This window comes from Lampetra planeri, chromosome 6, assembly GCF_965212315.1.
Source record: "Lampetra planeri chromosome 6, kcLamPlan1.2.h2, whole genome shotgun sequence".
In the NCBI taxonomy this organism is placed as follows: Eukaryota; Metazoa; Chordata; class Hyperoartia; order Petromyzontiformes; family Petromyzontidae; genus Lampetra; species Lampetra planeri.
The window spans coordinates 6999200-7015757 of NC_136112.1; the positions used below are offsets into that span (position 1 = coordinate 6999200).

A 16558-nucleotide genomic window follows, 5' to 3' on the forward strand; every position below is an offset into this window, starting at 1 on the left:
GGCTCGCTCAAGGATGAGACGCGTGGCGTAAATTATCCAGATCTCATCGTGGCTAATGAGCTAACGGAAAGGGGACAGAATGTTAGAATGACGAGATTCGGCGTACTGCGTTTACATATGCTGTGGCAATTAAAGTTGCACTTTAGATATTGTCGTAAATGTGAACAGACATTTAGTTATTAGTGTGGCATTCATCAAACAACAACAACAAAGTAAATGGATGAGCTCGCAGTGAGCGTTTGTTGAATAGAAATGGAAGCTCTGTCATCTCTACCACCCTAATCCAGCAGTTGATTTACAACAGGGCTATACGAGTCCATATGAAATATCGAGGATATCTCCAGCAAAAGCTCAGTGGGGAAAACGATTCAGTCTCCCGCTAAGCTCAAGAGATTGTGCAACAGAGATGTAGTGCAACACACGAATGTGACGAACAAACACTCACCCAAGTTAAAGTGGGGACGCGTCGTACGGCTTCTCCATCTCGCTCTTGCCACGCGACACATTCGATCGGGGCATTGCAGCGGACGCCTGCTACGGGCACTATATAGTGGCCAGCCGTCCAGTGACGCCACTCGATAAAGGGGGCGACACTGTAAGTCACACCCAGCTTTGATTTGTTATTCACGATGTTTACTCACCTTTTGTGCGGTGAAATTTGGTTGTGTGGCGAAGGATAAGTTATGCCCCAGAGTTGTGTTCATCACTACGCTTCATTGCATTTAAGTTGTACCGGGTGGGTAATTGCAATATGTGCTCAAAGATAACATAAATGCGTTTGTTTGGAGGTAATGAGTGGAAAAGGCTTTTTTTTGCTGCTGGAAATGCTATTACAAAGTGAAACGAATGGCTTGGGAAAATTTAAAGGTACCGTGTAAATTCAACGCATGGGAGTATTCAATCAATTTATGCTTTAAATTAAAAAAAATCAGTATCGTCCAAGCCAGTTTTTTTTCCTTGCGCAGGACTGACCCAGAGAGAGAGAGAGAGGACCTTCCTGGCTCCAGGGCATGCATCTCTCGCAAGCGCTCATCCAAAGACAATTTCATAATTGTGGATAATTTTGTAAATTTGCACATGGCACTGGCTTATAATGGCTTCTTCTGCACGAAGCAATTTACATCTACACAAAATGTGGTGTTGTGTTTGAAAAAATATATAACATTGTTATATCACTATTGAGATGAAATTTTATTCAAAGTTGCAAAGCAGGAACGCAACATGAAAGTCACCACGAATAACTTATCAAACAATAAGTCTAAATGAGTTACGTTTTGCAGATTTTTCTTTCCAAGTCAATGTGAATCTGTGTCGCGTTTAAGGGTGCGAAAGATGCCACCTACATTATGGTGTGATGAGCTGCACAAATGTTATGTCCGTGAAGACAAATGCTTACAAACATTTGAAGGTGTGTGAATTGGTTGGAAGTTAAATTCCGATAATGAATGCTAACAACTGCCTTGCCTCGAGCTTTCAAGAAGTAAAGGTTGGGTCAAGATTTCGGATGCAAACTTTATTTAATGTAAACAATGACAGGTCCAGTGAACACAAGGGCTTCAATAACAATAACGGCACATGCTGGAAACATTGATCAAATGCATCACCAAACACACCTGAAAATAACAAATACGACAGCAGCGACACAAATGCAAGGACATGACGACCCTATAAATATCTCTTAACTTAATATGGTAAACCAAACAACGCACGTATAGAAAATATTATAAACTTTGTTTTATACAAAATGTACAGTTGATGTAAAAGATTCAGATGGTGAGATAGTCACACCTCCCCAACTCAAACTGTCAACTTTGTCCTAATGTGAATGCACAATTAAGACTCCGAAAGAAGTTCACAGCTTTAGTACATTAGTGCCAATATCATGGCATCAAGCTAGAATTAAAAACGTGCAACGTGATAGTTTAAATACGGGACCCAGTTACACTCAGCTCCAGTAACAAAATAAATACAGTAAATGTTAAGAAAGGCGAGCTGTTAACGCATTTAAGATCCACAAATGAATACCAGAGTACGGTTAAAGTTAACAAAAAATATCGGCCAATAATGTCAATTTCAGTAATATATTGTTTATCTCAGTTCAACAAAAAAATTGTAAGCATCTGGAATGTTAAATTACACTGTCAGTTATTTATAGATAAGTAAATATGAAGAAATGGATTCGATTCATTATATGATTTCAATGAAGTGCTTTTTAAACGGTGAACAATTGAAAATCGAATGGAAGCAATTTTGGGCCACTTATTCAATTGTGGAAAATGTATGTGACGTCTCTGTGATCCGTTTAAACTGCATGCAGGAGAAAGTCACATTTGCTCCATACTGAAACTTTTCACGTCTTATATACAAACAAAATGGCAACCAACAAAACGCGTTTTTTTCTTTCAAAATGTACACGAGTTTATCCAATTTTAAATATACGCCATTGTACATCTTGTCTTTGCCATCAAATGGTACGTACAAATTGTTCACAACACAACTCTTCTTTGCAGTGACCCAGACACATTCAGTTTATGCTACGACACTACTTACATTTCTCTTCCCGCTCACACCCCAACCTATTTAGATTTTCTTTTTAAAAAAAGACACGGTTTAAAATTAACATTGCAGTTATCTCGTTCTGCAATTTAAACAAAACCATGCTAATAGTTTGGTCCCACTCAAAGTTGGAATAACAGATCTCATTGTACATGAAATTAAACTCAAGCCTTGAGCCTATATCATTATGCTAAGACATACACCCACCCTTTTGTTTTTACTTCATATAACATTTCAAATACATTTCCATATTGCTGATTTTTATCGCAGCCCTATAGGATCAAGCATCTCGTATAGAATCTTTTCTCAACGCAAAACGCCACATTTTTTTTCCTGCGCAATGCCACTGCACCACTGCAAAGGAAATAACCTAGGGGACAGTTAACATGCACACACAAGATCTTAACACAGTTTCACAGTAACAATTGCTATGTTATAGTGCAACATTGCTCTGCTACATTTACTTAGATTTTTTTTCTTTAAACAGAGCATAAACCACTATAGTCATACCTATCCATTGTGACGGCTTTTAATCATGATGAACGCTTGCATGAAAGGAAGCCACTGATAAAAAAAAATGTATAGCATTTGGCTGGCCACTGCGATTTGTCTGCAATCAATAATGAAAAATGGCACGTTTTTTTAAAATCTTAAATCAAACACATGATAGAATATTACACCTTTGTATATATATTTTTTACTAAATGCAATGTAGTGGAAACTAGTCAAAGGCATCAATGTCTGTGTAGATATTTGGCACTAGCTACAAACATGATTCTCGAGTGATACAAATGCATTGTGAAAAATAAACTATGTGCTGCCTCAGTAGTTTTGGATGCAGAAGCGATGTTTTTTTTCTTTTTAAAGAGTGATCACCTTCCAACACCAGTCTTTTCAGCCAAACAGTGTGCGTATCACGGCGCAGTTCATGTGCCCGAGCTTCGTGTCAACACACGCGGACGTTGAAACTCACCGTGCAGAAATGGTTGGGGATTTTAATGAAGCCAGTCATTTCGAAGCCAGCAGCTGTACTTTCTGCATATTAATCTCCCCGGAGATTGCGTTAACGGAATGCTTTTGACGTGTTCTGTAGTCGATTGTACTCAATAGTAAACCCGACGGCTCCACAGAGGCCACACGGCCAAACATGTATTCTTTTCGTGAAAAGGAAATGCGTTGTGACAGAAATATATATTTTAAAACCTTTCCGCGGTATTTTGTGGCATTGCATGGCAACAATCTTGTGCTTGGAGCCACAAGTCATCTTCCAAAAGCGCAGTGGTTTCTCCAGTGAAACAGACAAGTTAATTCCGAGTTGTTCACGAGTTCGACTTGCTTGTTGCTCATATACTGATTTAGACTTCCCTGTGCCTTGTTTCACGTGACCCAGATCATGCTTCTCTGTCACAGAAAGCCTCGTGTTGTACTTGAAGTAGCAGACGAATGGTCTCTGTAAACTTAACCGAATTAATGTCGCTGTTCCGAACAACAAATTCACAAGTAAATCTGTATTTCCATCGATTTCATCAATAATTATCTGTTCCTGCAGTACTTTTCAGAGTCTGTAACAGCCATGAATGCGTGTATAACATATTTTTAGTTGAGCAGTTCGCTTGAAAACATTTGTTTCTTCTCGTGGAAACTTCATAATTGGGCAAGCAGAGCTTTTCCCCGGTGCAACAGCTTTTGGTTAATCTCTAAGCTATAAGTATTCAACAAGCTCGGAGGTTACTGAAGAACCACACGCATAAATTACAGCGAGGACAAAATGTGTGGGCGGAGGTGCAGGGATATCAGTAAATACGCTCGCTTTCGCCATGAGAGAAACAGCACGGGAATTGAAAAAGGAATATGCAAGATAATGACAAAGCACTGCCAGCTCGATGCAGAACAGCATACTTGCACATGCTTGAGTAACTTGCTTTGTTGTATTAGTATCTTCCAACAAGGGTGTTTTTTTTTTTACACGTTACACGTAAGTTATTTGTATGCATGTCTGTACATTTCCCCCACACCTCCCACATTTATTAAGTTTTGTCATTGTGGTCCGTTTGAGTAATCGCCATGACACCTGCTCCTGAAGCAGCGAGATGCTATAATCTGCAATGGAAAAACAAGAACGTTAGATCAGGGGGAACAAAATTAAACTCCAGCATATAAATGTGATGAAGCTGCATTTCGTGAGTTTTATTAACAACAAACAACAATAACGTAATTCTGAAAGGTACCGTTGTTGGCATTCCAGCAGTATTCAGAGGCTTATGTATGCGACTCAACTTGGGTTGTTCTAATTGAAGTGACATTGCACAGTATAATATGTTTAAATGCTCTTTACATGGTTATTAGACAACTAATACTGGTAGGAACGAAGTGAACCAGCCTACAATAGATTATATCGTCCGTCCGTCCGATGTCCGATTAGGTGTAGCAACAACGCCCCCTACTGCAAACACTTGGCAGGACCCTACAAAAACCTTTACACTCAGTGAGGCTTTCCTGGCTAAACAAGTGTAACATTCCCTTATAATTCCCTGAGATAGTTTTTTAATTCCCTGAGATAGTTTTTAATTAAAACATTTAAATTAAAAATTAACTCATTCCCTGAGATAGTTTTTAATTAAAACATTTACATTAAAAATTAACTCACAACGGCCTAAAGCCTACAGCTAGGCCTAAAGCCTAGAACTAGGCCTCAAACTCGCCCTTCGTATCGTATTTGTTCGTTCCTACCAGCCCACCTCGCAGGGACCTGTTATTCAGTAAGAGCAACTGGAGCAGGTTGTGACATAAGTGGGTCCCAAGGTTGCGGGAATTTATCTTTCCGGGGCGCGCATCTCCAGAGATATCTTCAACATGAGAGAGATGTTGTCGCAAAGCTGTGCGCTACCAGTGTCAGAGAACGGGCCGCAGAAGAATGTATCACAGACCTGCTTCTCAACCACTCTGCACGTGACCTCTTATGCACGTAAGAGAGTAGTGTTCATCACATAAGTCACAATTAGATACATATATTTTTTATTCTCAGAGAGAATAATTTAACCAATTTATGTGCAAAACCCGAATTTAATATAGCAGTTGTGTGTGTGTGCAGTTATCGGTGCTTGAGACCACCAACTCTGCTACACTTGAGAACTCGGTTTATTACCTTTCCTATACTTTGCACCCCTCTCGTATTTTTGTATTATTTGTTGTAGTAACGTTCTGACCCGCCCCCTATTGGACATCTGTGAAAAATAGATTTACAGCTCATTGGACTCCTGCAGTATAAATAAATATTCTGATCCTGATATGAATGGACATCTTCCTGCTTTGGAACCTAGCAGTGCCATCTCAGCACGCTGAATCACCGGGTCACTTCATCGATGCTCATGATTTAAAAGTGAATTACATTCCTTTGCATTATGCCGAGTATTGGCAGACAGCTTATTTTTAATAAAAAAAAAATCGGATTTACCTGCCAAAAGAGCACCAGCCAGACCAGTTACCAAGTCATTTTTAGTTTCCTGCGTGATGAAGAAAAATGCTTGAAACTGAGAGTGCTATGTATATGAATAGTCCGTTAATCAATCCACTGCTAGATGAGGGCATGCAGGTGGCAAACGTTACTTGAACAAACCTCACCATGCTTGTCAGTGCAGATTGAAGATGGGGAGGGGGGATATAGATCAACAATGGATATTGATGCATTACCCTCAACTTTCCACAAACCTACTGCACCTGTTTTATGCACAGTGGTCAACCCATCCAATCGCTTGCCAGGCTCAACCCTTCTTAGCTTCGTAGGTCTGACCGGATTTGGTACATTCTGGATGATTTGGTCAGAGGCAAGTGTGCTGCAAACCAAAACACTTCTCAACAATATTTCAAGATGTTTTGCCACTGTTCTTATGCTTGCCACGCGCAAAAGTTTCAGTCGTCCGTCAAACAAGTGAAAAGGCAGGACAGTTTTTGACAATAGAGCTATTGCATTTCAACTGCCAGCATCCACACACACACAGTCAAGAACTCACTCTGCAGACTTCCAAAAGTGGCAGGGATGCGAGCGGCGGCGATTCAGTTTGGGAAGTTTTTCAATCATTTCCATCAGCTGCGTGAAGGTTGGTCTCTCCTCTGGGTCGTTGGACCAACATGCCAAGATAATGTCCTGAAAAATACACGCACACACACACATACACGGGTTTAGACACATTCATTCTGCTGAACCTACCTTCATCATAAACAAGTCTTTTAATAGGCAGACAATGAAATTACCTTTGCCTGACAAATGGTTTTTAATACACATTTCTTGCATTATAAGGATATGTAGAATAATATCGCATACAACGATTGCACATTTTAAAAAGAGTTACATTAAATGTGATGATATATTACATATGCAAATATACAATTATCCTATACATTGGAGCCACGGATTACACATTTGCATGATAATGGAAATTGTTACTCTAGCAACCACCAAACATAAGCGCCAGTAATGACTTGCAATACCCTGGGTTCAGCACCATATACTGGAGTCAGGATTACGATTTGACAAAATTACCCATGCTGCTGGTTTTGCCAATTTAAATTACCTCTTGCAGAGATAAAAACAAATATTCATATATTGTTAACGGGTGCTGAATAATATGTTGAGCAAGAAAAATACAACGGGAGCATAGGTCACGAGCGCACATTTTAGTTTTACATTATTTACTATCTAAGGGACTTTCTCACATCTGTTTTACTCAGGCAAGTAACCAATTGACAAAATGCATTTACATCCGAGTTAAGTTATTTCACGGTTCAAATTCAGCCTAAAGGTTTCTAACAATGCGCCTGCATTAAATGATTACATTGGCCAATGTAATTCCAGGCGACTAGCCCAAAACTCAAATGCTATGGCCATATTCTTAGGATTGATCACATTCACGAAAGTTCCCTTGTTAAATATGAACTGGTGATTTCTTACCGACAGGTCAGGGACTGGCACGGCCATACACCTCTGGGGCAAATCAGAGGAAATCTATGGGGTAAATTGCTTAAAGCTGCAGTTGAGTGGCAACTAGGACCACGGTTCGATTCCCAACTGAGGTGTCTTTCTGCGTGGAGTTTGTATGTTTTCTCACTGTTCTGCATGGGTTTCCTCTGTGTTCTGCGGTTTCATCCCATAGCTAAAAATAAATATACAATGGAACTGGTGTTGGACAAACGTCCCAATGCAAAAAATTCTCGACTAATCACTCAATTGCAATTACACGATCAACATCACCCCCTCCTGCAAAAACTTGACAGGACCCAAACCCTGAAAAAAGTGTCTGGAGACTCGGTGTGGCTTTCCTGGGTAAAGGAGCCATCACAAATAATAAAACAACAAAAACATCTCCAAGTGGAAAGTGTCACGTACCAAGATCTCCTTCACCATGCTGACAGGCGTAGGGTCTGGCTTCAACCCATTGCCCACTTGCCAGATGATAGCCTCTGCGGGCTGCCCATGAAAAGGCCAGTCGCGTGCCTGCAGCTCATACCAAATCGTTCTGCAACAGACGAGAGCATTTACATCAAGTGTTAAGATGTCATTGTTTGCACATTTAGTGGACCATGATTTAAATTTACTGTATATTATTAATCACGTGACAAAATATGACCAGGCTGCAGTGTCTCCCACCAATGTGGCCTCTAAATGCTTTACTTATCAACTTGTTCCGTAATAACACGTCAAATTATGAAGACTGCCGCAGGCTATTTCTGGACTAAGAACACATTCCTGCGGAGGGAGCTGGTAGGAACGTTGGGTTGCTCGGTCAATGGCCAGGGTCAACGGCAGCGTGGTGTATTCCGCAAATATGCCCGACTGTGAGGGCGGGCACAAGCCGCGTGAGTAGGTTAAACGTTGCGTTTTATAAGGGCACCACGGGGTGACCAGCCCCTCCCCACCCAGCCCCACCCCTCCCCACCCAGCCCCACCCCCCACCCAGCCCCACCCCTCCCACCCCCCATCCAGCCCCACCCTCCCGACCCAGCCCCTTCCCACCCTCCCCACCCTCCTCACCCAGCCCCTCCCCACCCTCCCCACCCAGCCCCTCCCCACCCAGCCCCTCCCTCCCCACCCAGCCCCTCCCTGCACGACGGACGGACACAATAATCCCCTGTGGGCTGGTGGAACCAGTGGGTTCCTACCAGTATAAAAAATTGACTAAGATAATCTCTCTAGAATACTGTGGATGCAATCAGCACAGCCTCAAAGCTTAAGAGAGCGCACCCAAAGGCGTAGACATCGGCAGGCTTGGAGAAGGGAAGCTTGTCTGCATCGATGGCTGGAGAGAGCACGCGGATGATCTCTGGCGACAGGTAGCAGAGCCAGCCGTGCGGGATCTTCAGTTCGCTATCCCTCCTGTTTTCACAAAGCACAGCAGTGGGCACCAACGTCGTCAGCTAGGCATTCTTTATTTATGAATGTCATAATTAGTATCGTGATGCTTGCAGCCGCTCGTGATGAAACTTTAAACGTGTTAAATAGTGTGAAGTGTTCTATGTTGTTGAGCAAATCTGACGTATAAAAGCAATCGCCACGGAATTATCTTACATTGTCAGGGACGAGTGAATCTGAAGTGTTACTATTGTAGCTAACACGTGTGGTTAAACTTATTATGAAAGTGCATTAATTAATACACATTAATACATTATACACTGCCCTTGTAAAATTATTCATATGTTGGTGGCATATGAACAGGTTTAGTAATGAAGACCACAGGGATATAAGTCTGATGTATAATTTAGCAGATGCAAATCATGGTAAGTTATATCGTGACGACGTACCTGCCATCCTGCATGACCCCGGATATACTGAAGAGCCCAAAGTCTGTTATCACCACTTTTCCATTGTCATAGAAAATGTTCTTGGACTTTAGATCTTTATGGATAATCCCTTTGGCGTGCAGGTACCCGAGTCCCTGTAAAACGAAAACACACTTGGAATGGAATCAAGCTAAAAAGGAATTCTAAACGTCTTGAGAGTTATCAGAAAAGAAGGTTCAAGATTTCAAGTTGTTATCCTTTGTCGGGATTTGCAATTCAGTCCATTAAATGTCTTTGCTATTTTAGATAAAACATTTTAAACTGTCATAAGGCGTGCAACGATTTAACTCATCGATTCAAATGAATTCCTATACTCACCAAAAATACATTACACTTTGTGTGAGAAGCACTTATTTCTGTTAAAAAATATACTGTTACCTACACATTAATGAACAACAACAAGAACCTACAAAACACAAGAGACATAAAACAACCCGATAATATAATTTATTCTAGATTGCAAATCACGACAATTTTTTCAAATCGCGAGGCAGCTGAATCATTGCATGCCTAGTCAGCCATGATCTATCCACTGCTGGAATAATAATTTCCCACGCAGTTACCATCTCTCAGTAGCCACCTACAAATGCCAGTGTGCAAAACAGTTGTAAGTAACAATGTAGTGTGCCGCAGTGAAATCTTCTTGGAAAAAGTGGAAAAAAAAACAACAACACATGCCCCTACCTTGGCAATCTCCTGCGCAATTTGCCGAATCTTGTTGATGTCCAGGTTGGTTTTTGAATCTCGTACGTAAGAGTACAATGTCCTTCCTTTACACAAGCTGGTGGTTGGGGAGTGGGTGAATTAAAATCATAGCATTAAGTTTCTGTACTGATTTAAACAGTTTCGGAGCACATCATTACCGTTTTAAATGTCATTGGCCTTATAGCAATAGCTGATTAATCTATTCACAGCACTGTTGTGAAAATGTTCTGGTCTTAGTCTTTCCACTTATTGGTTTCATAATTAGACATTTCCAACAATGGTGGTTAATGAATGAGTAGCAACAATAAGATAATATTTTTAGGTACGTTGCCCACAGCCACAACTTCCCAAAAGAAATCTACACAATCAACCAAGGCTATTCACCGCGACGTTAGGAGATATTTTCCCCTCCAAGGATTGCATTGGAATTACTGATATCCGTTGCAATTTTCAGAAACCACCTTCCAAAATAATTGTCAACTTCTTGGTTCTTTCGGTAAAGTCACGTCGAAGGGAAGTAATAAAATAATAAAAATAAAACATGATAAATTATTGTTGTATTACTTCCCTTCGACGTGACTTTACCAAAAGAACCAAGAAGATGAATCCCTGCAGTCACGAAAGCTTTAAATCGAAATTTTATTGTCAACTTGTTGAAACGCGTCGCACAGCGTTCGCTCGCTCTCCAAGAGAGATCGACTCGGGAGGAGCGAGGAACCGCGTACGGGCTGTGAGCGGTGAAGGCAGCTACGCGGCCGCGATTCGGCGCCAACGCCGCTGCGAAAAAGCCTCGGTCAGAGTTTATGTCCTTGCATCACAGATGCAAAAAGACCAGATAATACGTCTACGTGAAAGTGACCTAAATTGTTCTTCTTCTTGGTTCTTTCGGTAAAGTCACGTAGAAGGAAAATAATAAAATAATAAAAATAAAACATAGTAAAATAATTCTCACGACGTTTCGGCCACAACGCAAGCAGCCGTCTTCAGGTGGAGAATAGGTCTGTCGAGAATTATTTTGTTATGTTTTATTTTTATTATTTTATTATTTTCCTTCTAAATTACTTTACCGAAAGAACCAAGAAGATGAATCCCTGCAGTCACGAAAGCTTTAAATCGAAATTTGACCTAAATTTATTAACCCCCCCCCCGCCCGCCTCCCCACACACATTGTGTCCCGCACCTCGTGACGATAGCCAGGTGTGGGGGGTTCATGCAGGCTCCCATGAACAGCACCACGTTCTCGTGCCGCGTCTGCCGGTAGGCCATCACCTCCCGCTTGAAGAGCTTCACAAACGCCTCGTTGTCTCGCTCCATCTCGATGAGGCGGATGGCCACTTGGCCGTGCCAGCGCCCACGGTAAACCTGCGACAGAGCACAGAAAACAGCTTGTTGGCATGTTGCTGTGTTTGCTTTGTGACCTTTTAAAAAAATGTTTAGTCAAGTCCTGATTATCCGAGTTATTCGAAGGGAAGGGTAGCCCCGGATTAAGACAAAAACACGTGTAATATGACGTTTCGATCGCAACACAAGCGGTCGTCATCCTGATGACGACCGCTTGTGTTGCGATCGAAATGTCGTAGTTTTTTGCTATTTTCTTTGAACCTATCTACGTGACTTTACCGAAAGACCCAAAGAATATGAATTCCTGCAGTCACGAAAGCTTTAAGTCAAGACTGAACGTATAATACAAAATACAGTAAAACCTTGGATTGCGAGTAACTTGGTCTGCAAGTGTTTTGCAAGACGAGCAATTTTTTAAAATAAATATTAATTTGATAAACCAGCGAGGTCTTGCATTACGAGTAGTACGTATACGCTTTGTCTGCCGAGCGTCACGTGATCACAACTGATATGCGAGTGCTTTGGATTACAAACACGTTTCCGGAACGAATTATGCTCGCAATCCAAGGTTTTACTGTATATGGAATATATACGTATAAAAATTAAGATTATGAAAAGTGTATGCGTTGTTTACCTACATAGAATGTGGACGAAAAGGTAGAATTTGTCACTTGTTTTCATTGTTTCGTGAAGTAATCAGTTTACTTTCCGACAGCTACTATGACGTTATCCATTGCAATTCACAAGTAATCATGTCACGTTATAGATATATTCAATGTTATCATAGATTGGCCTGTATTCTATACACCTTGCTGCTACATTTAAGAGAATATTGTTAGCTAAGTTGTAAATCGCTTGCTGAATGAGGGCCTCCGAATTGGCACGGTTAGCTATTTACGGTAGCGATAGAAGTTAAATATACATAGAAGAATTTACTTGGCCATGCTTGACCGGTGGTCAATGCGGGTTGAGGAAGGCGGGGAGGCATAGATGGGGAAGCACAATGTAGCAGAGGACAGTATATGTGTCATATATATTCTGCACATTAATGCAGCCAAAAATTAAGTATTGTAAATCAAGTATTACATGTCCTAGGGAAAAGGTGAAAGTTCCATAACTACTGTTGTTGCAAAAATGAGTCGTAAAACAATCATGGGGCAAGATTGCATCCAAATATTAATGTAAACATGTATTGGTTAGTAATGTATTTAATGACATTCCTCACATTAGCGTTCCAAAATGGAATTTGATTGTTTTTGTTTACGTTATTCAGGCATTGATGGAAATTCGTAAATGCATTTACTATGAGCACTTTGCAAATCAATTATCATCATCATCACCACTTTAATATGGGTTTCTGAAAAGTTATCGTAAAATAATTGACAGTCATCATTTGCACAGTAATTGGATGCATAAAGAAATCAAAGCATGAAGAGCACAAAGTTACAAAAATAGAATGTGAAACATCTACCCCAAGGCTGACAGTGATAAAAGCAAATGTTTTAAATTGCGGTTATTCATGCATTTAAGTGTCCATATTCACATTTTGTATGTAATTATGTTGTCTTTTCCTTTGGGGAGCAATAGCAAAGTGGTTGGTGCACACTTCGCTACTAACCCAGCGAACATAATTCCATCCTTGTTCAGTTAACAGCGGTGAAAAATATCTTCAGAATCAGAATATTGTTTTATACTGGCGGAATCTGAAGAGCTATGAAGCTCAACTCAGCCTTAAAGGAATACTGGTGCAGTTTGTAAACATCAGCGCACTGGCGAGACATTGGTGGAGAGGCATAATGTGAATCTTGGCACACGACATGACAACCTCACTTGACATGGGGTGGGGGGTGCAGTGTAACTGAAGTCACTTCTCAAGTCCTGGGCATTATCCTTACAGTTACGAGTCACACGTGTCTACAGCCATGGGAGAGGGTTGCACCCAAAGACTTGTATGCTGGTGCTATGTAGATTGTTACATTGCAGGACCATGATAAAGGGTGAAGGCTTAGGGAGCAGGTTTCCATCCAGGGGCGCTGTGGTGGCGAGATGTTAACTACCTCGCCTAATACGCACGAGGTCGTGGGTTCGATTTCGACCTTGATAGCTGTATATTTGGAGTTTGCATGTTCTCCCCATGGTCGTGTGGATTTTTCTCCTGGTCCTCCAGTTCTTCCCTCCACATTTATAAACATGTGTTTAGAGTATTTGGCTGATATAAAATGTCACACGATGAGCCACTTCGGTGAGCTATCATTTATGGCCAGGTCAGTTCTGAAAGAAGAGCTATCCAGCTCAGTGGGCCTTACCTGGTAAAATTAAAAGTTTATCTTCTTGGTTCTTTCGGTAAAGTCACGTAGAAGGGAAATAAAAAATAATTAAATAAAAACATCATAAAATAATTCTCACGACGTTTCGGCCACAACGCAAGCAGCCGTCCTCAGGTGAATAACAGGTCTGTCGAGAAGACAGAGTCAGGCCTGTTCTTCACCTGAGGACGGCTGCTTGCGTTGTGGCCGAAACGTCGTGAGAATTATTTTATTATGTTTTTTTAATTTATTCTTTTTTTATTTCCTTTCTACGTGACTTTACCGAAAGAACCAAGAATATGAATCCCTGCAGTCACGAAAGCTTTAAATCGAAAATTAAAAGTTTAGTTCAGATCATGACTGATGATGGTCACATTTTCGACTTACTTTGCCAAAGCGTCCACGGCCGATGAGCTCATCGACGGCGAGCTGCTCGTAAGGGATGTCCCACTCTTGCAGGAAGATGGTGGTCTGGCTCTGCTTGCGGGGCAGGTTGCGGAGCGACAGGGCGTCCGGGAGGTCCTCCAGGTCATCCTCCTCATCCGACAGTGGCTCTGGATCAGGACTCGCCTCAATCTGCCAGTGGCCACGTTCACGGAGACGCGTTGCAGAGAAAACGGCCGATCCCATCGACGATTAATCACGTACAAGTGTGAAAGATGTAATAAAAAAAATTACGGAGTTTTATGGGCATAAAGTTCAAGGCATTGTCGGTGAATGTTACACACGTTGTGTACATTTTACTGGACAGCACCTTGAGTCAATCTACAGCTGGATGAGGGTCTCCTAACACCACATGAGTCATGGGGTTATTTGACCGTACATCACCACACTGGTCAGTGCGGATGGATGAAGGCAGCATAGACGTTGTAGCATGGTATAGCACAACAATGGATTTTGTGGCACTACCCTCTGCTTGCAACGTGGCCCCACAGCAACCTACAGCGCCTGCTTTATTTATGGTGGTCGCCCATCCAAACACTCTCCAGAGTTAACCCTGTTTCACTTCTGGCTGATTTGGTCATAAAAAAATAAGAATTTTAATGTACACCTACTGGATACTGCCTGAAAATTAAGTTGTAATGAATTATCTTCTGCGAGGAAAGGTTGTTTCCCAGATTGCTAGCTCTGATATATTATGATACATTAATAATCAATAACGCTATGTTAATGGACAGCAGTAAATTACATTCGGCTCATGCTAAACACGAGAGTTAGAGAAAGTTGAAGTCTTATTATGGCAAGACAGACAAAATAACAAGACAAAATAATGTTTTTCTACAAAAACGTTTACATTCTATAACTAACTTATGGATGAGTCTCCAACCTGGCTATGCCTATGGAAGAGCCATTGAGTAGACTGTACTGCCACCTTGTGGAAATGTTTAAATGCATACGGTTCTATCAAAACAAGTCAAGTCAAAGTGATTTCATGGTCATATAAGCCTTGAGGTGTTGTTTCATCACCTGTTTACAGCCCTGAATCAGTGGTGGAAATTCCAAATTTCCTTGGCAGGAACTAGTCTATCCACAGGACAATTACTGCTGACATCACCACAAAGTGGTACTCATCAATACCAGAGGGATGATGGGCTGAGTCAATCTCCAACCAGGATTTGAACTTGTAAACCTTCTATTTGTGAGCCACTCACGTCTACAAAACTGCTGGACATGTTGGGATTTAAGGACAAAACTGCACTCTTTTTTCCCCAACATGTTCTTTTCACAGGCTATCTGGCCGCTTAACGCTATATAGAAATACTAAACACGCAAACAGATAAATTAAAAGTAATATTTATAAACACAGGCCAAAACCACGGTGGACAAACATACAAAATGTCACAATGTTGTAATTGCAATGCAACAGATGTCTAATTTGTATATTCTGTAAATGATTCTAGATTTGAAGCTTTCGTGACTGCAAGGATTCATATTCGTAGGTTTTTTCGGTAAAGTCACGTAGGTAAAAAATTAAAATTAATAAAAGTAAAATTAAAATTAAATAATATTTTATTTTACTTTTATTAATTTTTTTTTTTTACCTACGTGACTTTAATAAAAGTAAAATAAAAATAAAATAATATTCTATTTTTATTTTACTTTTATTAATTTAAATGTTTTACCTACGTGACTTTACCGAAAAAACCTAAAAATATTCTGTAAATGATTCAAAAAGCTCTGCAAGCGTGGCAGATAATTCAGCTTGTAACTGGGGGGGCTTCCCTTTCTTGTTAAAGCTCACATGACACACCGATAATAGCCCTGCCACTTTGCGATGCAGAGATGAGAAAGGGTGATAAAGAATGAAGTGGCTCATACCTCAAGTATTGGCAGAGTTCCAGGTAAAGGAGGTGGAATCTGATTTTCATTTGACCTACAAAACAAATGCAAAAATGTCATATTCCCAGCGAAAGTTTCAAAGCAAAAGGCCCCAAAAAGATTAACATTATGTCGTTGTATTCTGGATACATACTCATTGTCAGAGTTGACTGGATGAAGGATCACTTGTGGAGTTTTCTTGTGAATCTCAGGAGACACATCTATCCAAATTTAAACAAAAAGATCAGCTTTGTTACGATTTATCATCAGTGTATGAGTGGACGGGAGGATGGTAACACTTGTGAAAAAAAAAATAACAACGGCATGGACCTATTAAGCTGTTATTTAGTGACATTGATATAACTGCATATTTTTATGTTCTGTTCATAAATCCTGTGCATCATGACTTTTGTGACGAGAAAAATATCGCACATTTCAAATGATAACTTTAAGTTATCGCAAAGCTGTGATGAAACAGAATTTTTTGGTGAACGTCA

At 40.7% G+C, this 16558-nt stretch overlaps 1 protein-coding gene across 2 annotated transcripts in view; it reads right to left on the reverse strand.

The window, feature by feature from the left end:
* Positions 1 to 1498: 1498 nt before the first annotated feature.
* LOC144719467 (kinase suppressor of Ras 2-like) overlaps positions 1499 to 16558 on the reverse strand; it is a 51045-nt gene continuing 35985 nt past the window's right edge. For both annotated transcript variants that reach the window (XM_078595406.1, XM_078595405.1), the window contains exons 13-22: positions 16216 to 16282; positions 16062 to 16116; positions 14130 to 14318; positions 11276 to 11457; positions 10075 to 10171; positions 9352 to 9485; positions 8795 to 8926; positions 7940 to 8069; positions 6567 to 6700; positions 1499 to 4656 (exon numbers count right to left, since the gene is read on the reverse strand). In XM_078595406.1, the coding sequence (XP_078451532.1) occupies positions 4650 to 4656; positions 6567 to 6700; positions 7940 to 8069; positions 8795 to 8926; positions 9352 to 9485; positions 10075 to 10171; positions 11276 to 11457; positions 14130 to 14318; positions 16062 to 16116; positions 16216 to 16282 (1127 nt within the window). In that variant the 3' untranslated portion in view covers positions 1499 to 4649. The remainder of the gene's footprint in view (positions 4657 to 6566; positions 6701 to 7939; positions 8070 to 8794; positions 8927 to 9351; positions 9486 to 10074; positions 10172 to 11275; positions 11458 to 14129; positions 14319 to 16061; positions 16117 to 16215; positions 16283 to 16558) is intronic.